Source organism: Excalfactoria chinensis, chromosome 7 (genome assembly GCF_039878825.1).
Source record: "Excalfactoria chinensis isolate bCotChi1 chromosome 7, bCotChi1.hap2, whole genome shotgun sequence".
Lineage (NCBI taxonomy): Eukaryota > Metazoa > Chordata > Aves > Galliformes > Phasianidae > Excalfactoria > Excalfactoria chinensis.
Genome location: NC_092831.1, coordinates 19,086,357 through 19,110,531, shown reverse-complemented (window position 1 = coordinate 19,110,531; position 24,175 = coordinate 19,086,357). Strand labels below are relative to the sequence as shown.

Here is a 24,175-nt window from a genome sequence, read left to right as displayed (position 1 = left end):
AACCTCCAGATCTGGCACCAGAGCAGGCTGCCCAGGGCCCCATCCAGCCTGGCCTTTTACACCTCCAGGGGTGGAGGCATCTCAGGCAGCCTATTGCAGCACCTCACCACTCTCTGTGAAAAACTTCCCTCAGACATTCAATCTAAACTTCCTCTCCTTGAGCTGAAAACTGTCCCCCTCTGTCCTATCGCTGTTTACTTTTGTAAAAACTTGATTCTCCTCCTTTCTGTAATCCTCTTCTGAATACTAGTAGGCTGCTTTTAAAGTCAAAAAGGACTAAAGGTGAAAGCCTGGAAAAGATGGGTATGAGGTGGTTCTTGGTATGCAGGTGACCTCTGAACTGGAAGACAGAGAAGAATCACTTACCTGGGAAGCAAAAGGAATTGTTCCATTACAGCCAGCCCTGCATCTTAAGTGCTGTGTGCATCACTGGTGTTGAAGTGAAGAGGGGACAAAGGTGAGCACTGTAACTTGCTGCTGTTGTCATCTGTTGCATGGGAAAGCTGGCTGTGAAATGTAATTTGGGTGCACATTTTTAATGGAAATTACATCAAAGCTTAAGATAATTTCTTCAAGAGCCGTAGGTAGTATTTACTGTGTGCCACCTGTAGCTCATGATGCAATTCTCATCACATTTATGCAGACACCTTGGAAATCCCATTAAGTGGGAGCCATAATGTGAAAGTCCTAAAGAAGTGTCTTGGAAAGGGCTCTGCTCCTGCAGCATAGAGGAGAATAAACTTTTCTCTTTGATGCCATCAAAGTCCAAAATGACATTATGTCTCACAACATCAATCTAAAGGGAGCAAATTGCTTAGATGCGATTCGTTTATCTTGACAGTTAAGGAAAGAATAATAATAAAACAAAAGATTTTACTGCCATAGAAATCCCCAGACTAGCACTGATGTAAGCATGATGCTGACTATGCCTGCTTTGCAAAGGTTGCCGATCGCTGCTGTACTTGATGCCGGCCTCCTGTCTCTCTCTGTGCTGTGCAGAGTCAGGTAATGTTCTGTTTAAATGACTTGGCCACTGGTGATGAAGAGCACTGGAAAGATAAGTTCAAATGTCAATTCTCTCCTCAAAGCAAGAAGCATTCAAGATACTGGTAGCATGCAGTAACACCTCTGTATTTGTGGTAGACTTGCTGTTACGTTGAAGTGGCAGTGCTTACTGAACGTTAATTTTAACTAGGAAGCTTAAGAAAGCTTAGCAGTCAGTCTTCCAACTTTTTACTGATGACTTGTAATTTAGGTAGAACGACTGAGTTATCTCACTGAGCAACTGGTAGAAACCTGCCTTGCCTTTTCCAGGGGGGAAATGCTGCGCTGCAAAGGAGAGGAGCCGTGGAGGTGCTGGGTAACGTGGTCACCAGCAGTTACGCATTAGGCTTCTGCTGAACTGCCCTCCTGCAGCCAAGGGGCAGCTGCCATGAGATGCTGCCCCTATTCATCAGGTAACATTTCAACACGCCTTTGCTTTTACTGTTCCCCACTAATATGGGACGGCTTTAATTTATGTTTATTTTCCTTCACGTAATATTGGATTTGCAAGCTTGGAAACCTTTCTTTACGGTTGGGTATATATCTTTATAAATGTCCGTAATTAATTTTAAAATCTCATTTATCAATATATGATGAGTGAATTAGTTCAGGTTTGAAGAATAAATGTCTGCTAATTAGGCACTGTTTGTAGCAGACCCTCAGACAAGCCGATGTATCAAGGCAGGACAACAGTGGGTAGTAGCGAGCTGCACCCTGTGCCCACATCAGAAGCAAGGGGCAGGGGCCACAGTGGAGAGGTAGACACTGGCAGCCAGCCTTAAATCCCAGTAAGGGGACTGAAAGCAGAGAATGAAGCAGTAGTAATTGCCTCTGGAATGTAAAGAGCTGTGAGGCTCAGGGGAGGAGGTGAGAAAGCAGCTGAAGGTCAAGGAGTGGAGCGGAGAATAGCATCTTGTGTCTGTATGGCTCTTCCAGGGAGTACAGCCTCCATACTACACCCTGACTGTTCCTACCAGGAGGCAAATGTAACGATAGGAGAAATTTCTCCTATGTAGGAGATCATCCCTGCTTCCCTGTGAAGCAATGGCAAGGTGCCTCAGTAGTGCTCGCTGAGGAAATTCCCAGGATTGTTGCTAAGACATTTTTGCCTATTGCCAGTGCTCTGAGGTGTGCTGGCTCCATAAGGTATTATGCAATTGTAAGATACTGTTGTTATGTGGGAATAGCCGTGATGATTTTAGGCCTGTGCAAAAAGCAAGGTGTGGGAGAAGAGACCTTCGCTTTAGAGAACTCTGGACTGTTTGGGTGCTTTTTCCTCTTGATTTGTGCCTCTGATTTCTTCCTGACGTGTCAAACTGTCTCTGGACAAGGAAACGTTTCTAGTATATGCAAGTAGTCATTAGAAAAAGATGCTGGAATAGTGGCAGAGAAAAAGCTGCGTGCAATTCAAGGAAACTTGAGGGGAAGTTGATGTTATTTTTTATGGCTTGGCCATAAAAACATATAAAAACATGTTTTGATATATTGATAGCTCTCCAACTACCTTTTAAAGTGTTTTTCCTCGTGGAGTGTATCCCGTGGCCCTGCTGAGCTCAAGCAACACGTGTTTTCCTCACACAGACGGTCCCGTGCGAAGCCATCAGGTCACCCAGCCGTGTGTGCTAACTAACCCCTGCTGTAAGCGTTTGTTCTCAGGGTAAGAATGTAATGCCCTCCTTTCACCTGATGGATTTTACTGCAGTTTAGGGTGACCGCTGTCGGCCGCTGTCCTCAGGGGGGTTCCGCTGGGACCGCGAGGAGAACGCTCTGCGGTACAGCGAGCTCCCGCTCTGCTCCAGCGCAGCGCTTTGTCCCAGGAGCTCGCAGCCCGCTGCAGCACGGCGGGCGGAGGACAAGGGCCGGCGGTTCGCCCCTCGGGGCGGCGGCTGCCCGGGGCTCCGCACCTGCCGCCCGGCCCCGGCGCTCCTTTGTGCCTCGGCGGCGGGGCGGCCGCGTTGCCATGGGAACGGCCCCGCCGGCTGCGGCAGGAGGGCGGGAGGCGGGTCGTGTGTCGGCGCAAGATGGCTCCCCGAGGCGGCGGGCCGCACTGAGAGCGCGGGCGGGCGGCAGGGAGGGCGGGAGGAGCGGGAGCGGGGCTGCGCCCGGCCCAGGCGGCCCCTCGCGGCCCTCATCCCCTTCTCCTCGGCCGCAGCCGGCAGCTCCGCGGCCGCGGGCGTTGCGGTCGCGCCCTGCCGCCGCCGTGAAGCGCCGCCGCGCCAATGCCAGCCCCGTCGCGGCCGGCCAGCCCCCGCGTGTGCCATGGCTCTGACCTTGTTCGGTGAGTAGCGGCCCGCGCCCATTGTCTGCGGCGCGGCGGGGCGGGGCCGGGAGGGGCGGGGGCCGCGGGGAGGGCACGGCGGCGGTAAAAGTTGAGCCGGGAGGAAACGGGGGGCCGCGCTGCGCCGAGCGGCGGGCTGGGTGTGTGCGGAGCCATGTGGGGCTCGGCTCGGTTCCGTTCCGTGTGCTCGAGGGGGTCTGGAGAGAAAACGGAAGAGCCGTGATTTGGCTGCTGAGTGCGGGGCTTCTGTAATTAAGCGTGGTCTTAATTTCGCAGTTAACGCACTGCCCAAACGCGCGCACCGAGTGCTGCTGAAAGCCACAAGGCGAGCAAAGCGGTGTGGCGGCGGCAGCGCCTCTAGGCGGTACGGGAGCTGCGCGGGGGGCGGCACGGCCGGGCGTCGCTTCTATGGCAGCGAGCGACCCGAGGTGTCCGGGTTGATGCAGCTCCGCGTAAGAACGAGCGTGATTTCGTTCCTCTTCCCGAAGAGCTGGCACCTGTTATGTTGTTCCGGCACGCCAGCCCTACCCGACAACAAGTTCGGCACGTGTTGCAGAACAGTTGTCGGCCGGGGAGGTGTCCGTGGCGCGGGGTTTGCTGCAGCGCCGTGCGGATCCGCGCGTTGCCGGCCCGGCTGCGGATGGCGGCCGTGTCGGGCGGGGCAGGCCCTGCAGGGGCCGAGCTCACCGCCTGCTGAAGGCAACACGCGTTTGCCGCGGTGAGTAGCTGATGTGTCCGTGCGGTCTAAGGCTGTGAAGTTACGAGTGTTTTAACTGGAGCTTTTAAACGAAGTTCTTAACGGGGGAGTTGGGCTGGGTAAGAGTCCCCTTTTGGCTCAAGCGGTTCTATGATGATTCTGTGACCTTTGTAACTCAAGCACCTGTTGTTTTTTTTTTACACTTACTGGGTTATTTTTCTTTGCTTCTGTGCATTTTATAGAAATAACGACGTTCTGCTATCAATAAATTTGCGTTACAAAGGAAATTGAACCAGGGGTTTGCGCGTGCTCTCACATCTGCTGTTAGTGACGTTGATTCGTGTTAAAGCTAATGAGCAAACAGGAGATGGAGCGGGGGGTTCCGCTGTGCCGAGGTCTTAAAATCTTGTTAAGGGTAAAAAAAAAAGAGTAATAATGTGATGATTGCACTCTCCTAAGGATCCACAATGGGACAATAGAAGGATGTGGCAAAGGAGATTAATATACGTTAATAAATGGATGTGAAATCCTTTGTAAGTGTAAAAGCAGAGGAGAATGTCTTAAACTATGAGTGCAGGAGCATCAGGGGGAGTTGGGTTAAAGCAGGAATGTATGCAGATAGAGCTGTGATTTGCTTACAACTGAGTTATCACAGTGTTGTGTGTTGCTGTGTCCTCTGAGCTGCTGTGACTTGCTGCATGCTGTCTCCACATGCAACAACAACAGACCCAAAGTTGTTGGCTTTAAAGTGAACGAACACCTTCAGCTTTTGTTTTGGTTGTGGCTGCCTGTGAGAAGTGTTAATTCTAGGCTCAATACTGTGCAATTTTTTCTAACTTACAGTGGTATATCTGAATCAAATTTCATACATTCTAGGGCTGCTTCTAATAGGGTGGTGCCACAAAGACTATAAAACTTGAGATAAGTTATCGTGTCAGCTTGGGAGGAAAATCCACCCAGTTTGGTGGGTTCAATTAATGTGTGTATGTGTCAGCACAGCGAGTGCAAGGAGAGGGATGGAAGTATTACAACGTGCCTTTTTCATGCCCTTTACGCTGATCTATGGTGATTGCAGTGCGTAGGTGAAAGCATATTCTAAAAGAGGACGGGGCTAGAGAGCAGAGTGACATCATAGGTTCTAGCTTGAGACAAACCTGTGGTTATCAGGCAGTTGGAAGGGTGAATATGTTGTGTTTTATCTCCGTGGCTGAGAGTTCTCTGCTCCTGGTAGAGATTGCCCTTTGCTGCAGAATGTCAAGCTGCTCTGTGTAGCCTCTGGAATGGTAGCTGCAGGTGGGGCCTTCAGTGTGGCACTTGGGGGCTCTCAGAAGGCTGGCTGTGCATTCAGTCACCACAGCCTTGTCAGCAGCCTTTTTTCCCTTTCTGCATCCATTTCTTCCTGCCTGCTGCAGCAGCTGAATGGAGTTTAAGCTGCGTCCATCCCTTCTGTTTCAGCACAGAGCCCATGGCTTCGTGTGCAGAGGCTGCGTGCCTGGCTTAGCCTGGAGGCAGTGGAAAAGACCCACAGGTTCTGCTCTGCTGCCTGACTGTGGCTTCTCTTGGAGAGAGGAAGAGCACACAGATGTGTTTCTGTGGCTGGAATCCCCATTGCCCATTTGCTAATAGCTGGACCTATGGGATGCTGTGGAGGCAAAGCTGAGGTGTGTACTGTCACTCTGCTTGGACAGTTGAAGTGTGGGAGAGGTAACATGTGGAGGAAAAAAAGGAAATGGGAAGTTTTGCTATTGCTACAGCTGTTTGCTGAGAGTGCTTTCTCTCTGGGTGTCCCAAGAAGTGTTCAAAGCAAGCCAGCGTTGTTTGGAAGAATTTTTTGTTGTGCATTTCTGCTTGTCTGTTCACTTTCTGTTTGTTTGCTCAGAAACTGCCTTGTGTGGACTGAGGAAGATGTCTCCAAATGGCTAGGGGAGCTCTTCCTGACCACGTTTATTGTTAGTTGTTTATGTCACTGCCTTTCTGCTCAGAGCACACAAGTGGATGAGAACTCCTCTCCTGTACCTTGGTGGTAAGAAAGGAGATGTGAAACTGTGCAGAAGTGACCCTCTATGAATCTGTCTGTTGCTGTGAGTGTGGGGCAAACCTTTGGAAATAGATGGTTCCGTAGCTGAGGTGCTCATGAACAAGTGACCGTTTTCAGTTCTGTGTGTTTGTGATTACTGCTCTCCATGCAAACCACACTGTCTCATCGCTGCTGCCCTGAAAGGTGGGCTGTGATTCTGCTGGCAAAACACGTCTTTTCCATTGTCACAGTCTTAAAGTTAAGGTACTGTATGGAAGTGAAATCAATTCATTGTTCTCTAAATGAGCGTTTTGCCTGCGTGGGAAAGACTTCTAGTTCTCCTGCTTGGTTGGCTTAGTGAGAGGAACGTGGAAAGCCAAAGTTCCTCTCAAGATGGCTTACCTACAGGTTATGCCCGTGGGTTCTCACCGCAGGGTGGGAAGTGCTCAGAAATTGATGTGTTTATTTATTGCTGCCTGTGAAGAGCCACTAAGAATGGGGTAAACGGGTGGTGCACAACTCAACTTGTTCTCTCCCGTGTAGCCCTGAACTGCTCTTAAAACTTATGGCGAGCTGTCATGGCGAGCGTTTACCAACAGTAAGGTAACTAAAGAAACAGTTTGTACCAGAAGAATGTACCTTCAGTCTGTTCCTGCATAGAAAGAGGTGGTGGAAGTTTTCTCATGGAATCGGTGCGTTTTTGATAGGGTTTTTATCACTACAGGGATTATACGAGCGGTGAGGTGAACAGTAGTCTCAGGCCAACTGATTTTAAGAGAGATTTAAGCATGTCAACATTCAGTTATGAGAGGAACTTAGAAGTATTCATTTAGACAAAACTATAGGTAAGAGCAGTGTTTTTTGTCTGTCTTTTCTGTTTTTCTTATTTTTAAGCAAGATTTAGAAGTGAAGATGATTCATTAAACGTGGATGGAAACTGTGTTAGAGGTGAATTTGATTGATCTTCCAAATCCCATTCATGTAGGTGGGAAGGAGACTGTCCAAGTGCTGAGAATCAGAAGATTATTTTCTCCTAGGTGCTGTGCTAACCCTACCTAATGTGTAAGACCTAATGAAGCGAGTAAGGACAGCAACCTTGAAAAGCTTCTGCTGGCAATGCAGTCTTGGGGAAAAATGGAAACAAAAACCTACTTAGGAGCAGGGAAAAGAAGATGGATCTGTTAACTGGCACATGGGTACCTATTGATCAAAGTATTAGAAAAACGACACTGATGCTTACAAATGAGGTAGAAAAATTTCACCCGTGGCTTCCCAGCTTAGTGCTTGAAATTGTGCTTCAGGCAGCGGCTAGTGTAAAACTTTGCTTTCTATAACTGTGAATATTGTAGGAAATATTATAGAGATAAGTGCTGAAGCTGTAAAGGTCAGATCTGGTTGTGCCCATGTGTAATTAATAAAGGGTTGTGGAATGTTGTCAGAGTGATAAAGATTGATTCAGAAAATGTTATGCTGTGCCTTGTGCTCTCCAGGAATATATCTGTTGTTATTAGAATATATCAAAGCATCTGCCCAGGAACCAGAGGGTAGAATTAGGTCAAGAATTGTGTTTAATAATCCCTTTGCCTTCTTTTAAGTAAACCAAAGTAAACTGAGGAAGAGAGGAAAGACTATGCAGATAAATAAAATGGAAAAAGGAAAGATTTTAATTCCTGCCAGCTACAGCACAAGCCCTCTGAATTTGTCCCCTCCTGCAGTCACCCTTTTATCCCATAGCAATCATCTCACATCCCATTCCTCCTTGCCTATGAGCTGCTCATGCAGGGAGGCAATCTGCACAGCATGGAATCTCACCTGGCACTGTCTAGGAAGATGGTCCTCTGAGTTGTCAGATCAAGGAGGAGTTCCCAGCTTCTGCTGATGCAGATTTTTATGTGATAGAAAGCATATCTCAGTGTCCAGAATGTGTTTGCATATAGAATACTATACTTAAGTACCGTTTTAATCAGTAAACTCGGAACATAAGCCTCATACAGACTCTTTGGAAGGTCATGTTACTTGTGCCACATGAAAATGCATGTATCGTAATCCTTCAGGAGCACAGTTAATTTCTCTGTACGCGCCTTCCCTGACAGATGATTTTCTTTTCTTGCTGAACTCGAGGTTTAGTGCTCACATCTTGAGCTATTTAGCTGCTCCACCTTGTGGACAGATCGTGCAGTTCCACAGAAGCAGGCTTCGGCTAAAGCATAGCTAGACAAACCCAAGAGCTGCCCAGAGTGCTTTGCAAGCATTTAAACAATGTAATCATTAACTGGCATAAAGGCTCCTGGATGAGGGTTTTGCAGACGCTCAGGATTTGTAATTTCAGTGCAGTGGATTGTATCCATCTTGCACATCTTTATAAGTGATGGCAGAAAATTGAAAGCCTTCTAGATTTTGCCTTTCCAGATCTGTCTTGAAACAAGGAAGAGTGTAATTCAAAGTCACTGAAATATTTGGTCTGCTAAATCTAAATGCTAGTCCTTGTGAGGAGGGCTGATTGCCTCCAGCTGGGCAGCCTGCAGTGTGATGTGCCACAACCTCTGCCAGCATGGAAGAGCTGATGGGCATTTGGCTTTTCCAGCATTCAAAATATTTGTTCCTCCTGTATCTGAGTGAGAAAAAGAAGGAAATTTCTGAAGTCACTTCAGAATTTCTGGAAAACGTGCTCACCAAATGTTGTTTGTTCCTGGGGCAGCTTAGCAGAAATTCCCACTCCAGAAGTAAAGGTCAAGCACTGTTTCCTAAGTACAGGAGTTGTTTGGTTGCTCACTGCATGGCATTGTGCTACAGTAGCCTGCAGAGCCACAACTGCAACCATTTAAATTATGTAGCAGATACAATGGGGCACCAGGTAACGAAGTCTTGAGCACTGCTGCAGCAATGGGAAAAGAGCTACCAAGTTATGCTGCCTGCAGAGTAGATGGGGGACTGAAATATGGAGTAATAGCATGGGCAGAAAAAGCAAACCCATTGTTAGTGCAGTTCCTAATAATTCCTGGCTCTCACGTGGCAGGATCTCCTCAGTGCTGTTAGTATCTGGTAAGTATACAAGCCAGAGCAGACTATAAAAGCTGCTGATAATTATTTGGTAGGGGCAGTCTTCCATACATATTCATCTGCACGTTATGGCTTCCATATGAATCTGGACACGGTGCTTCAGTGCAGAGTTGGATTGCTTTTCACTGGAGAACAAAACAAAAAACCCAACAGGATATAGCTCTTCTTCACCTCTGCCTTGCTGTCTGAATGTACACCCAATAAAGGAAGCACGCTTTTGACACAGCTATTGATTTTACTGATTTCCTTTTCAGGATTTCCAAGGAGTATGTTTACAAATGTGACTTTGAAGGCATTGAAACAATCTTCAGAGTTTCAACAGGAGTGGAGAAATATTTCAAAACGTAACAATGAGGTGAAATGATTGTTCTTTCTATCGGGAAGATACTTGGGAACTTTGTGCTGAATGTTATTTCAGTGGCAAACGACCCCTCCACCCACCCTAGGCCAGCTCTGACCCCACACCAGCCCAGGGTGGTGGTTCTGCCCCAGCTTGCTCCTTGCAGGCTCAGCCTTGGCAGCAGGTGACTTGTGGCCCTGGTGGCCCAGCTGTGTTGAAGCAGGATCAGAGAATGTGGTGCTGCTGGGAGATGGCGTGGTTGGATGTGTCTGGGGTAATGGGTGACAGGCTGCTCTAACAGAGTGCTTGTGTCTCACTGTGTCTCAAAACTCTGTTAGCATCTGCCCTGTTTCTGTGCAGAAATCCTCTAGGTTGCAGTCTGTGCCAATTGTGTGCAGCATTCTGCTGTGCAGCTGTCCCCATCTAGCCACGTAGGTTGGCCAGAACCATTTTTAAACTGGAATCTGTAGTGTAATCTGTCACATCCTACGGCTTTCCACGTGCTTGTTCTTGTGTTCTGCCACAGTGAAGCTTTTTCTATGAAGTAGAGCAAGTACACCAGAGGAGGTTATGCAGAGAGGCAGTGCTGCCTGGGGCATTGTTGGATTGCTGGGACTCAAGAAGAGGTTTACCAATTTTTCATCTATAGAATAGCTTCGTCTTTGTGAGCCTCTGCTGCTCTTGCCAGCAGCTGTTCTTGTTTTCTATTTAGACGTCATGTTCCATAGCACAAAGTCTTCTCTTTGCTTGTGGGTGTTGCCATGGGCTTTTGCTTCCAGTAAGGATGAGTCAGTAGCCCAGAAAAAAGTTCAAAACAGAGGTAAGAAGCCATCCAAATTAAGCACACGGAGGAGGAGGGGAAGAAAAAAGTGGGATTACCCCCCAAAAAAAGACTTGGGGTCTACCTTCGAGCTCTGATCATATATGGCTTTGCAGGCAGCTCTCCTGTTCCCCATTGGGCAGTGGCCAAGCTCTGCATTGAGCTGCTCATCCTCATCTGCAGAGCTCAGCCTTCATCCTCAAAGTGTAGCAAGAGCTGAGGACAAATGAAGGACATCTCTCACGCCCCCTGGTGCTTCCAGGGCCACAGGTGAATCTGCAGAGAAGGAGATTTATAGAAAAGATGTATTTAATGCTATAAACAGGGAGAGGCTGGTAGATATTTTTTGCTGTAGTTATATTGGTGAGCCATGAAATTGCCAAAAAGGAAGGTGAGGCTTTCATCTCCTCTACATGGGATATCCTATTTTGGAGGCCTCTTGAAGGTTTTGTATGAGTACAGAAAGATGTAAGAAATGATACTTGCAGCTTTTGGATTGGGCAAAAGCTCACAGCATCTGGAGAATGACGTTTGGAGGAAAAAACCTCGTTCTAACTCAAGAAAAGGCATTCCACCACATTGTGTCCATTTCCCTTCCTCTGACCCTGCCAATAAAGTGTTTTAGGAGTTTCTTTTATAATACTGTAAAGTGATCCTAGTTTCAGGCAAGAGGACTTTGGTAGTCTGCCCTTCTCCTTCCAGCCATGAGCGCTGATGTGTTGCATCTGTTCTGGAAATAAGAATGCAAACACAAGCCATATTTTTGCATGAGCAATGGCTTGTGTTATTGACAACTGTTTTAGAAAATGAAAAATCTGTTTGTAATAAGAATCATAATAGGTTTGTTATAACTGTGATGGTCGAAGAACATAAACAGGTCAAGTCTGGGAAAGGAGAGGCAACAGCGTCTATTACACCATGACAGAGAGACAGGCTTTGGAGTATGAGTCCATCCTCAGACTGCTTATAACAGCAGTCAGAAATCAGATCTGCTCTTAATTTTCTCTGTTTTTGCTTGGGCTGCTAATGGGTGGTTTTGTTGTGTTTGTGTTTTTCCACAGGAGGCTAATGAATGCACAGCAGCTATCTTGGTCTGAAATGGAAGGGAGGACAAGTTCTCAGCAGATTTTTACCAATGCATGGGGAGGCAGGGTCAGCATTGTGCTCTTTTGTTGAGGTTCAGCTTTTAATAAAACCACAACGCTGTATTTAAAAAATAGTTTAGGGCAGGAAAGTGAATGTATGTTCATGATTTCAATGCCGGTTGTGAAAAACATTCAAAGCAACCAAGCTTTGATAATAGTGATAAAACATGCCTTCTTGATTCAGTAAATTAGGGCATTATGCAATTGATGGAGGGATTGTATTTCAGAAGTGCTTGAAAGCTCTTCCTTTATTTAGGGTCTCCTCTACGCAACCTTGACTGGACAGATTTCTTATTCAGGGGAAGAGATTAATTTACAGCTAGAAGACACTTCTGTAACATCCTTTTGGGATTTTTTGCTCTTGGGGTGACTGGTCAGAGTATTTGTGTAATCAGACACTCAAAATTACCCTTTGGAGGATATGTTAAAGAAATGGAGTCAAGAAATTATTTTTGTGAATGCCTTTAGGCTGTAGTACAGGAGGTTGTCCCTAGCTGGAAGTTCAGGTGGAAGTGTTGGTGCCGTTGTAGGTGCTAATGTTTGGAACAGCTAAAACAAGCGATGGGAAGTGAGCTTGGTCCCTGTGCAGGGAGATTTTTAAAACAGGAGACAAAGAAGGAACTGTAGAAATGAATAATCAGAAGGGAAATATAGAAAGGTTAATATTTTATCCCATGTTATGGCTTCTTCTGGCTAGACTGAGACTTGTGTAAGGGCAGTTGCTACCTACTTCCAAGCAAACTCATGGCCACCATCAAAGCAGTGAGCAGCATCTCTAATGAGAGCCAGTCTGGATTTACACTAGGGAAACTTGATTACAGTGTTCAAGTTCATGTTACTTGACATTACTTTGAATTGCTCTGAGACTTCACTGTCCTCATGTAGAAGTTACTTGGACAAATCATCTGTCGGATCTAGGAGATGTGATTCATCCAGTGAAAGTGTATTTCTGTTAAGTCTGGTCTTGCAGGATTTGTTAGCAAAAGAGCATTCACATACCCATAGGCAATGGTAGGGAGCTGCCCATCTCATTGTTCCAGCATCTCAGGGTAGCTGACAGTGCATTCTGCTTTAGCAGAGTGGGTTAAATAAATAATTGACAGGCTCTTTTTCGCTGAAATGGAGAAATGAAAGTGGTAAATTTGTTTTTGACGGCATTATTTTGACAGGTAGTTGAAAGAGCTGTCATCAGCCTTACCGTGGTCTGCATCACAGGGTCAGAGGCGGTTGCCAGTTGGGCTCCCTTGTCAGCAGCCCCAGCTAGCCCACTTTGTGTGGGGTAGTGGTGCTGGAAATCCCCTGCAGCCTGTTGTCTGAAGGCAGGCTGCTATAAACAGAAAATACAATTAAATTCTGTTTGTTAAATGTCCACAAGGTGGCACTTGGCATCTTTTTTCCCTCTCCGAATCCTGTTTGTTATGCATATTGTAATACTGAGAAATAATTTTAGAGATGTCGAAACTTCTCCTAAATACTCAGCCTTTGTGGAACTGCATTTTTCCCCATTTTAACTGTAGTCAAAAAAAGGGGCAGCAACAGCTGCTTACTTTGCTTGCTATTGCAGACATGAAAACTGCAGTTGTTACAAACCTCAAAGTGAACTTTTTTAATCGGTATTTTTTTTGTTTGTGTTCTTAGTTTTTCTTCATCATCTTTTTTTGTGATTGGATGCCACTGCGTTTGTGTGGCAAAGAGGAGGGGAAACAAGAACTTGCTTCCCTTGCTTCAGTTCAGAGGAAATGTAGCAACGCATCAGCTGCAGCCTGGTCTAATCGTGTAGCAGACAAGTCCATTTAGCAGCAGCAGTGCCTGTGATAGGTAAAATATTTCCCATTAAAGTTTTCCCATTATTCATATGGAGGCAGTAATAGCATACCTGATGAGAAAAGACGCTGAACTCTGGCTGTTTTCAGGGGATGCCTCATTCTAACCCATTAAAAGCATTTCCACTGAATTTATCATCTTCAGGAAAGACATTTGTAGATGTGGGGATGGCAGTGTGATTTATTTTTCTCTCCCCTTCATGCTGGTATCGGAGCATGGCCTTCTTTAGGCCCCTTCACTTTTACTGAAAGTGCTTCATTTTCTCCCGCAAGCAAGGCCAGTGCTTGGTTGCATCAGAGGACTGGAAGTAGCCCATCTAGTTTTCTTGGTTATAATTTATAGTTGCTTTCTCTTAATTATTTTTATTTATGCTAAAGTTAGAAACCTAATTATACTTGTTTGGAGATATAAGCAAAAACATGCGAGAACGAAAGGGTGGAGGAAAATAACTAAATTTTGTCCCAGTACAACATTCCTAGGTCAGAGTAGTAGTGTGGCTTAGTGCTGTGCCATAGCCACTCAGGGTGCTGGGCTGCCAGGGAGATGGTGGAGTCACCGCCTGTGGAGGCTTTCCCCAAAAGGGTGGGTATGGCACTGGGGGATATGAGTTGGTGGGCACACTGGGGGTGGATTATTGTGTGGACTAGGTGATCTTAGCTTAGATCTTCCATCTTTCTGACGCTAGGAAGGGATGCTTTATTCCAGTGAGGACAGGGAGGAAACCAGCGGTGATTGATTTGGGAGCATTTGCACTGCAGCTCCTTCAGTACATAGCAGTGCCTTGCCTGAAGAACAGCACTGACGTGTCTGAAAGTTTTCAAAGCTTTTCTTTTTTTCCAAATTCAAAGGAATTATCCTGCCAAGGATAACATTAAAATAGCATCAAAGACTCAATAGCAGTCTAGAAGTGTCAGTCATCGTGGCTGAGTGTCAAACAGCATATCGTATGTTCTGGAGTGATGAGAAAAGGCCAAGAATAGATGCTGCCCTACAGGAATCATCCTGTCCCCTGACAGGCCCTGTGATGTCCTGCTGAGGCTTGTGAAACCTTGTGTGTTCCAGTTTTGTGCAGGCCATCTGTATCCCGAGGTTCCTGGTCATTTCTCTCTTCGTGGAGAGCTTCAGAAGCTACATGCTAAAGAAGTCTTCATTCTTAGGAGCACGTTTAACGCAAAGCAGGAAAGCAGGCTACAGCTGTCTCTGCTGCTCACTGAGCTTGGGCTGAAGCAAACCTCTTTGCAGCCTTTGGTGCCCCTTGCCTGCCAGAGGGGCTGGCTGCTCTGCAGGACTCACTGCCACAGCCATCACCATGCCATGCAACTTGCTCTGCCCACGGCCCATTTTGTTCACTGACTGCTAGTGGCACAGGTAGTAGAGGGACGAAGGCTTTGTGGATAAAGCTTTGGTCTCATCTGTCAGTGACAAAGGAACCATGGCATGTTCCATTCTTACTGTAGCACACATATGAGAGCTTCTGCAAAAAGCTCTGCACTGCCCGGTGCCGGCATGGACAGAGACCAGCATCTCCTATCTGCTCTGAAGCTGTGGTGCTGCATCCATCTGTTTTACTACTGCTGCCTACGGCAGTGGCTGTACTTATCCTTTAATTACTTTGATGCGGTTTGAGTTTTATTTTGGCTGGAGCGCAAAAAAGCCCAAACAGCTACGGCCTGTTTACTGCGTAAAGCATTTTGTGACGGCTTGATTTTAGTTTCTGAAAGGCTGTTGGCACTTGCACTCTGAGAACAGGGATGAAATGACATTCTCTGTTCAGCTCTGATGTTTTTGTGGCTTGAGAATCTCACCAGCAATATACGTTTATAGCTTTATTTCTGTAAGTCGAGTAAACCCTTTGGGCATATAGAAGTTGCTAATAAGCAACGTTTTGAGGCCGAGGAGGAATTTTCTAGAAGTTTTTTCAGGGGCACAAGGAGGAGTCTGTTTAAAGGGTCAGCAAACGGCCGTGGCTGCTTGTCATCTACCTCTCCAGGAGTTAAAATCTGACCCACGCTGCTGCCAAGAAAAGCATGATCTAGTATCTTAAAACACATGCTAATGCTTATTGGACTATAGCATACAGAAGAAGGTTTTATACTTGCGTCTTTTTATACTTGTGACATACCATTCCTTGGGCTTAGAGCTGTTCAGAAAACATGAAATTAGATTTACTTTTCCTAATCACACTGAGGTTTTGTGCACGTGGCTGAGAGTCAGCTTCTTCCTCAGGGTTTGCCATTTGAGGCCTCACCTCTGTTTGACAGGGATATTGCCAAACACAACCCAGATCCGGGGCAAGAGCTGCTGTGCCAGCAGATAGCTGGTTGTTCCTTCCAGACAGCATTAAACTAATCTCTGCCGTGGGGTTACAGATCACCATGCTGCAGGAGATGACATACAGTAAAAGAAAAACAAAACTGAATTCTCTGTAGCAAGTCTCACAGCAAGCCCTAAATTACTTGATAGGGTTACCATGCATGGCTACGCTGCTGCTACTTCACCCTAGGGCTGGCTGGTCTTCAGTGGGGAGATAGAAAGAACCATTTCAAGCAGAGGTAAATATTTTTATTCTTTCTATAAAAGGAATACACAGAGACAAGCAGTCTAAACAGATTGAGGCGATAGTAACGGTTTTCATATCTGCAGTTAAAACGTTCACTCAGAAAGTTCTAAAGTTGTGCAGATTTGTCTAATGGACAAAATGGCAGCTGGTATGAAGAAAATAATGGTGGGAAATGCTATGTTGTAATGTCACAGTCAAATTTATGGAAAGATCTGAGATGCTCTCACAGTATTTGTGTCTGTATGCAAACTTCTCAATGGCTGTGTGATTTTTCTATTGGCAGAAAGCCTTTTCTGGTGCAAGCATGGATTTCTCATGGTCGTCTTGTGCTTTTCACTTCTGAATTGCAGGTAGTTCTTGCACAAGTTTGCATAGTTTCCTTTTTCTTTCATTAATCTATGCACTTGTAGGAGGTCAGGCTGGGCGCAGAAGGCAGAGCTCTTGTCCCACCGTGGCATTTCTGCCCAGGAGGGGTCTGCTGCACCGTGAGTGCTGGTAGAACAGCATTAAGAGTCAGGGATCCCAAACCAGAGGCACTGCAGCCTTACAGGTCTGCAGTAAAGAACTTGCTTTGCAGACTGGTTTTGTTTTGCTGTGGGTTCAAGAGTAAGAACTGACCTGCAGGGTAGAGGACTGACTGTACATTAATTTTCATGTGTCCTGCAGCATTATTTCCCCTTATCCTTATAACTTCCCTGAGCTTTGAGATTTAAAGGGGTTTATCATAGAATCACAGTTTAAGATCTGAATGAGTTTGAGATACTTTTACTCTTTTCTTAATATATGCATATGTATTGATAATATAAGTCTATTTAGGAGCTTGAAAGTGCAGGTTTTAAGCAGTCAGATGTTTCTTTTCTGATCTAGTCTAGGGTAGAAAATGATTAAAGATCAGCATGGATTCATGGCGTAGAACTGGAAGAAGTTCTGATAAATCATATAAAAACAAAATCTCACACCCTTCCAATCAAAGGGAAGTCCCAAAGAGTTCAAGATGTCTCGTTGCTTGACATAGTGGGAAGTTAGTTCAGCTCAACTGTTCAGCTCCAGCACCTGCCAGCTTCAACAGACCAAGTCTAAAACCGCAGTTTCTGTACCTGGGCAGTGTATCTCATAGAAAATGATTTGATTTTATCATGGAGATGTTTAGCAGTGCTGACATACCGTACTGATGATGGGAGCTGTACAAAGATCTGGGAACTGCCAGCGTGGAGTTTGTTGTGTTAATTGGAGGGTGATGCAGTGTTAGTGAGAAAATGTATTTTGGGCTCAGCGTCTTCTGCGTTTTACACATCGTTTCTTAAAGTGCTTTTTGGGTGCTTTGGACGCCTAATTGGAGCTACTGTACGCAGAGGCCTTCACTGTCTGAAAATCAAGCCCTTGGTAGATGGGACCACCTCAGCTGCTCTTTAAAAACGGGAAGCTGACAGCCAATCCAATGCATGTACGCAATTACTTGCTGTGTAACAGAGTTATTTTAGAACTAGAAACATTCTTACATAGAAGGGAACACTGCAGGCCCTCTCCTTTACTGTTGGTGCTGCACTATTCTTGCTGCTACAGTATTTGTATCAGATCTTTTTTTTTTTCCTTTTGAATCACAGTAGGAACGACCTTTTGTTTTTCATGTAGGATGGCCCCGAGGTATTCTTACACTGGTAAGGCAGTAAAGCTTACAGAGGGATTTTCTGACAAAATACTTGTGCACAGCTGCATAACATAAATCATTCCTTTCAATTTCTGAACATTACATGTTTGTTATATGAAAGTTACTGCTGTTCTTGTTTGACTTTAACAAGGTTTGGGGTTTTTAGTTTGGCACAAATAACGCTGCTTTTCAGTTTTATGATCGTGCTTCCCATACCCTAACATTACATGGCCTGAGTGCGAGCAAGTCCAGGTTAGGCTGCCAAAATGTTTGTATTTTCATAACAGTCAGCTCATATTTTACAAATAAAGAGTGTTGTCCTTCACTGATGTTATTTATTTGTCAACGCAACTGGTGCTGATGCTGCCAAAAATAAGCTATAGCAGAAGGGAATGCAGCTAGGGGGATAAGAGTCCTCTCCTGGGACTAAACCCATTATTTTCACTTTCATGTTTTGCCCTTTTTCCACGTGGCATTGCAGCGCAAAGGGATCTCATTACAATCCTTCTGGAATGAATCGATTTGCATTGCCTTAATTAAAAATACCAGAGTAGGAGTGGGTGACCACTGCTGCATCTGTTGCTGCTGATCCGTCTTTGATGCTGGGGATCTCTGTGCTTGTGGGTACGTGGTCGGGCATGGTGGCTCATCTCCAGGGCCCTCCTTAGGTCACATTGCTCTGGGCAGTGGCTGTTTGACACCTTCTGCCTTAGCGATAAAGGAGCGGTGAATAGAGTTTGAAAACCTTGCTTACACTGAGAATGGAAAATATTTCCTGCTTAACTCTGGTTTAGAGAGAGTGGAAAAGTCTCTTTTTTGCAAGCGGGGACTTCCATGTTGGATTTTATTCTAGGAGTATTTAATTGATGTCCAGAAGAAAAGAAGCTATTGGGAGGAGTGCATTGGGTGGAGGGTGATTTTTCAGGGTATTATCTGAGATTGAAAAAATCTTTTCTCTTGTAGTTTAAAAAGGGAACTTAAAACAGGAAGAAATTCCTTACTGTGAGGGTGGTGAGACACTGGAACAGGTTGTGGATGCCCTTTCCCTGAAAGCGTTCAAGGCCATGCTGGAAGCAGCTTTGAGGGAGGTCACTAGGTGGTCTTATAGGTCCCTCCCAAACCAAACCATTCAATGATTCTGTGTACATAATGAAACACTTAACTGTCCTATCGGAGGTTTTGGCTCCTGATCTGCATGTTTGTCTTTTTGTAAATGGTTTTATTTCTGGCTAAGGATAATACTTTTTCATATATTCTGTAAGTAAAGAGGATGAACTTCTGTTAGGCTGCTCTGTTCTACATTACTAAAAATAGTTACAGAATCCAGGTGCAATATTTATATTTATACTGCAAGCACTTTTGTGACATTTCTTCTGTGTCAAAGTGTTTCTAACACAACATTAAAAACTGTCATTTTTCTTTCAGATACTGATGAATACAGACCACCTGTTTGGAAATCTTATTGTAAGTTTCTCAACTTTTTGTTTTTTACAAGTCAGAACTAAAAAAGTTTCAGCCAGGTGCCTTGGAAAAAGACTCATTTTGTTTTCATCTGAGTGTATGGGAACCACTGATTGAGCACCTGGGGAAAGGACCTGGTCAGTCCTGGGAGCACAGGTGAAGGCAATTCAGCTGTGTGACTGGGAGGGGTAGAACCTGGCTGCACCTCTCCTAGACCCCATTTAAGGGTTGACTGCAACCATGACAAAGGGTCTCTCTCTCAAGATCTCTCCCTTGTGGAGTTTTTCCCTGCGAGCCTAGGTCTTTGGATATGGGTGAGCATTCTTTTCCTGTTTGTCTCTTTTGCCATTTCACTGCACTAATCTTTCAGCTGTAACATCTGAATATAAGTTTAAGAAGCACAAAAGCTTCTGTATCTTCTATGAACCTGAGCAGCGCTGCCTGTTTGGGCACCTCATTCCGGGCTGCAGTCAGGAATAGGAGCATCCAACCTTTCTTAATGCCAGAGCGTAGCTGGTAAACAGGAGCTGGAGGCTCAAATAAATGTGTTCCTACCCTCTCCTACACTGTCTTGGTTTGCCACAGCAAACCTTTCCCATAGCTCAGAATTAAATGCACAGTCACGGGGTTTGCTTGTATTTCTCTCTCCTGATGGATGAGGGGAAATGGCTTGTTTGACTTCCCTAGTGATAATTGCAGCAAGGAAACTGATGTTGAAGTTTGAAGTGCATACATCAATTAGAGGAGAAATGCGCATCCTGTTTTGTCACTTAACTAGTCTACCTGCTGTGTTTCTGGCTGGAAGATGAGAAAAGGTATTGTCTTCTGGGATGAAGATTTTCTTTCCAGAAAACCTTTTCAATCCTGCTTGAAGTAAGGAAGGAAACAATTCACAACTTCTGGTCTATTTCTGCAAAACATGTTGAACCTTACTCTGTGGTTCTTAAAATTGAATGTAGACGAGGGTCAGTGTCATTAGAAATGGCTTTTACAATGGACATTCGAGGATCTGGATGGTAGGCAAATAAAGGATCGTTCTGTGCCTGAGATGAAGATTGCTGTTTTTCACGTGTGTGTGCTGGTTTTCATCAGTTGCATAAATCCCTTTTGTAATACTGATACAGAAGGGTTAGGATTGATTTTTAGTAGCATCAGGAAAAAAAAACATTGGCCTTTTTTATTTGGAACAAAGGGAGTCACTTTTTCCAGTTGATCTTATGATTGCCAAATTGTTGGGCAGTTTGCCATTTTTTCCATTCTCATGTAATTTTGCACATTAATATGCTATTTGTCAGTGGAAGAGCCTAATCATCAAATGTAAAGAGTAACAGCCTCAACTCTTACAAGATGAAGTAATTTATGGTTTTGTTACCTGAAGAAAGTGACAGCACGTGTTGTCAGCCCTCTGTGTTAGTACCAATGATTGAAAGATAATTTGATTTTAAAACATTACAATTCCAAATGCCCATTTTATTGGTTCTGGTCCTGTTCAAATAATAATCTGGTGTTGGTAGCCTTGTTTTGCAGGTGACTTACCAAGCCAAACTGGTTTCATGGTAAAAGTATCATGGTATTACAGTTGCTACTGGCTCCTATGATTTAGTTTGGTTTAATGAGTCTCATATGACAAATAAAAATAGATTTAGAAGATACTAGTAAGTGTATGTCAAAATTTAGGCATTAACTGCTTTACCCTGTTATTTGACTCCCGATGTCCTTACCTTGTTCAGAAATGTCACCACTGAGTAGTGGTAAAAGCATCAGGTTTGATTCTGCAAAGTTCTGAATGACTCCTGTACTGTCACCGTATTTCCAGTGGGCAAACAGGGTTTCACTCCTTGCAAAAAGTGTTTTAGTTGCCTGATTTCACGTATAATAAACTTTAATTTGCATTTATCCTAATTGCTTCTCTGATCTGCTTGGCCAGAGACTCTCTAGTGCTTGAATAACTAATTGTAAAAATAATCAGTGATCCTGGTTTGGCTGGAAATACTCTCTTTTCTGACATCTTGCAAGTGATTTTGTCACCTTAATACCTGTGTATTCTTATTAAATCCATTTCAAATGGAAAATATATATGAAAAAGCCTAACGGGTACAGTGATCAGTATTAACCAAATTGTAATTTCTTCCTTTTCTCAGTGTATCAGTTACAGCAGGAAGCTCCCCATCCTAGAAGGATAACCTGCACTTGTGAGGTAGGTATCATCATCATTATTATTGTTTTGTGGAGTCCAGTAATTCTGAGTCTGTACATAATGTTGTGCAACCCAAACAGCGCTTCATGGGAGACGTGGTACGATCGGTGTGAGTGGTAATCAACAAGCAGAAGTGTAATACCTCCTTGCATTTTGTTTTTTGAATCTCAGTACTTTACTGCTTTTCAATACTAGTTGGTAAACTATGCAGGGCCACAGCTTTTAAGGATCCAAACAGAAACCCTCTCAGCAGGGCCCTGCTGAGATGCAGTGATACAGAAGCACCTGCCCCTGAGGCTGGGTGTTGTGACAGACCCTGAATTGCTATCACATCCTGCATGGTGTTGTGGCAGACTCACACCTCCTCAGAGCTGTGGTGCTGGCAGCTGTGGCTGGTATAATTACTCCTGCCAGCAAGGGTCTGCTTGTGTCTGCATCTCTCCTGAAGCTTCAGTTAGGAACCTGGGAAGCATTAATTTCAGTTACAGAAATACCAAAATGTTAGGCTTGACATGTGAACATTGTTACAGAGCATAACTGCATAACCACTGAAAGTTATTACATTGCTGCAATAAAACTTAAGCATTTTTATCATGTGCCAAGAAAAAGGAAATTAATCCTTGCAATATGTTAGTCATTTTGACGTAGTATTAAATACAGAGGGACACAGCGCTGTCAGGAACACTAATAGCTTGCGGTTTAGATCAGAAAGAGGATTACTTTACACAATTAAACAGGCGTTTCGCTGTCATCTTTTCAAATGCCCAATTGTGATTCCATGAAATAGCCTGTCAGTTTTTAAGATAAAAGGTAGAGATTTAACAGAAACAAAATATTTCATGTAGTGGAAGCACTCCTGACTTCTGTTAATTTGATGGATTTGTATTTTTATGAGCAACGTAACAAAAGCTGATTGCACTTAAGCAAGACTTAGCTCAAGGAAAGAATGAATTAATTTTACAAGAAGCATTGTAGCCCTGGGTGATGAGAAGTCACAAGCAAATTTTACACAGCATTCTCCATCACAGTGTTCTTAGAATGCTAATAGGCTTCAGCTGGGTGAACTCAGGCAAATAAGCAGAGATACAAACGTGTATGTTTGCGCATACAAAATGTTTTCTCCCTCTGGAGTGATGGAAATTCTTCAGATCCAGTTTGGTCACTTTGCGGGATCAAGCAAGACTTTTTCATGCAGGGCAAATATAAAAGTATCTGGATAAAGTTTATTCAAATACAAGTCATAGTGACCACTGTAATTCTTTTGTGTTACTGTTGATACCATTAATTATAAAAATTGATCAGGTACTATAGAGGCAGCAAACTGAGAAACTGAACCAGCTGGACTTGAACATAGTGTAAAATTTTCCCTGTGCAACAGAAAAGGAGACGTTCTGTGCTGTAAAATAGCTTCATCCTAGCCCTTGAACTGCTGAGCAAACCCATGTCTGCACCATGAGCACTGCTGAGGAAACCGAGAAGTAAAATCTGCAGGATTTAGAAATCAGTAAGAATTGAGCTAAGTAAAAAAGCTATGGAAGAATGAGTCAGTTGCAGACATTTAGCTGCAGAGCAGTACATATTAAATTTTTTTTTTTTTTTTTTCCTGTTATGGTATCCATTCATCTGGAAAAAAAAAAAACAAAAACAAAACAAAAAAACATAAAAAACCAACAAATGTCTTTGAAGGTTATTTTTACCTAATGAAGGTAAAATTGAAATAATGCATTACAACACAGGTAAGTGTTTTTCATTATAAACATTGAACAGTTTTTGCAGCTGCTTCAGATTAGATGTGGAAATGTATTCATTGAGCACTAACATGTTTAAACTTTCTCTGTGGTCTCAGCCTCTCCTGCTAGAGTTGAGCTTTGTGATCTGCTCTTTCTCAGCTGGGTTACTATTAGCAGCCATGCACGAGCCAGTGGGGAGCGGAGTCTTTTCCTAAGTGGTTGAATTATTCAGCTGTATAAACAAATTCATAAATACTAGGAAGAGAATTTTGGTCCAGTGAACATCAGAGAGGTCAGTAGGAGGGAACAACGTGTAATTTGGTAAGGTATTAGCGCCTAAATTGCTCCCCTTGTGTTACTGTATTCCACTTGTTGAAAAAAAAAAAAAGCAAGATTGATGGTTAGAGGAATTTGTTAATGAATAATTGGATGTCGCACTTTAAAATAAAGAAATCCCACTCTTATTTGAGGTGTGAAGGCACGTAGTATGCAAGCGCTGATACTGAGAGGTGCATTCAACGGAATGACCTACTTAACGTGAAATGCTTCTCAAATATGGAGAGTTTAAGCTGTTGCACCGATTTTATATCAGTGCAACACGCAGATGAGTGAAGTTACGCTGAGCTAGAAAGAGCAGTGCTTCCTCTGGGCATTTTTGTTGTGAATGTGCCATAGAGCCAAGCCTTTTAACTCTGTGTGATGTTAATTTGTAAACTTCAAAGTTGGTGATTCCGTAATATGGTAAGGGTGTTGGATTTCTGCATCAATATTACAAGATTTGCATCAATATTATAATGCTGTTTGTCCAGTTAGTATTATATTTATCTCTCTGGAATTTCTGTTTATTGTGCATATCATCTTCTATATGCATATGTAGGGCATCCTTGACTGCCATCTGAAGGCATTCCATGATGCATTTTAAATAATTAGGAATAGAAAGCTATCTAACAGATGGGGGAGATACTTAAGATCGCTGCCCTTTCCTGCCCTAAAACAAGGCTTCATCCTGATTTGGTGCTAGTAGTAAGCAAGCTGTTAAACAGCATCTCTGCGTAACCTTGTGGAAATGGCCTTTGCACACCATCAGATGGGCATACCTAATGTGCATCCACATTAGAGCTGTTCACAGAGGTGGCTTTGTCTGTGTCATACTCACCCAGAAGGATGTCCCAGCCTCTGTGGTATGTAGGCTTTTCTCCAAAGGAGTGGTTTCTGTAAGGTACTTACCAGGTCTGCCCCATTATCTCTTCCTAAACTTGGTTATATTGGCTTCACCTCAGTTCGTGAAAGGAAAATAAAAGTCAGAAACAGAGCAGCGGTGGATAATTACATCATCCTTGTGTTTCTTGTAGAT

The 24,175-nt window shown here is 44.2% G+C and overlaps 1 protein-coding gene across 5 annotated transcripts in view; it reads left to right on the top strand.

Annotated features, from left to right (window-relative positions):
• Positions 1 to 328: 328 nt before the first annotated feature.
• The window catches only part of CHN1 (chimerin 1), an 82,849-nt gene continuing 59,002 nt past the window's right edge, over positions 329 to 24,175 (top strand). Inside the window, exons 1-4 of one of the 5 annotated variants that reach the window (XM_072341210.1) lie at positions 329 to 457; positions 1,315 to 1,457; positions 18,859 to 18,897; positions 21,036 to 21,095. In XM_072341210.1, coding sequence (XP_072197311.1) covers positions 1,433 to 1,457; positions 18,859 to 18,897; positions 21,036 to 21,095 — 124 coding nt within the window. In that variant the 5' untranslated portion in view covers positions 329 to 457; positions 1,315 to 1,432. Of the gene's footprint in view, positions 458 to 1,314; positions 1,458 to 3,055; positions 3,323 to 3,372; positions 3,687 to 9,299; positions 9,452 to 18,858; positions 18,898 to 19,189; positions 19,209 to 21,035; positions 21,096 to 24,175 lie in introns of those variants that run through there. The other 4 variants (XM_072341215.1, XM_072341212.1, XM_072341213.1 and 1 more) reach the window with 4 other exon arrangements.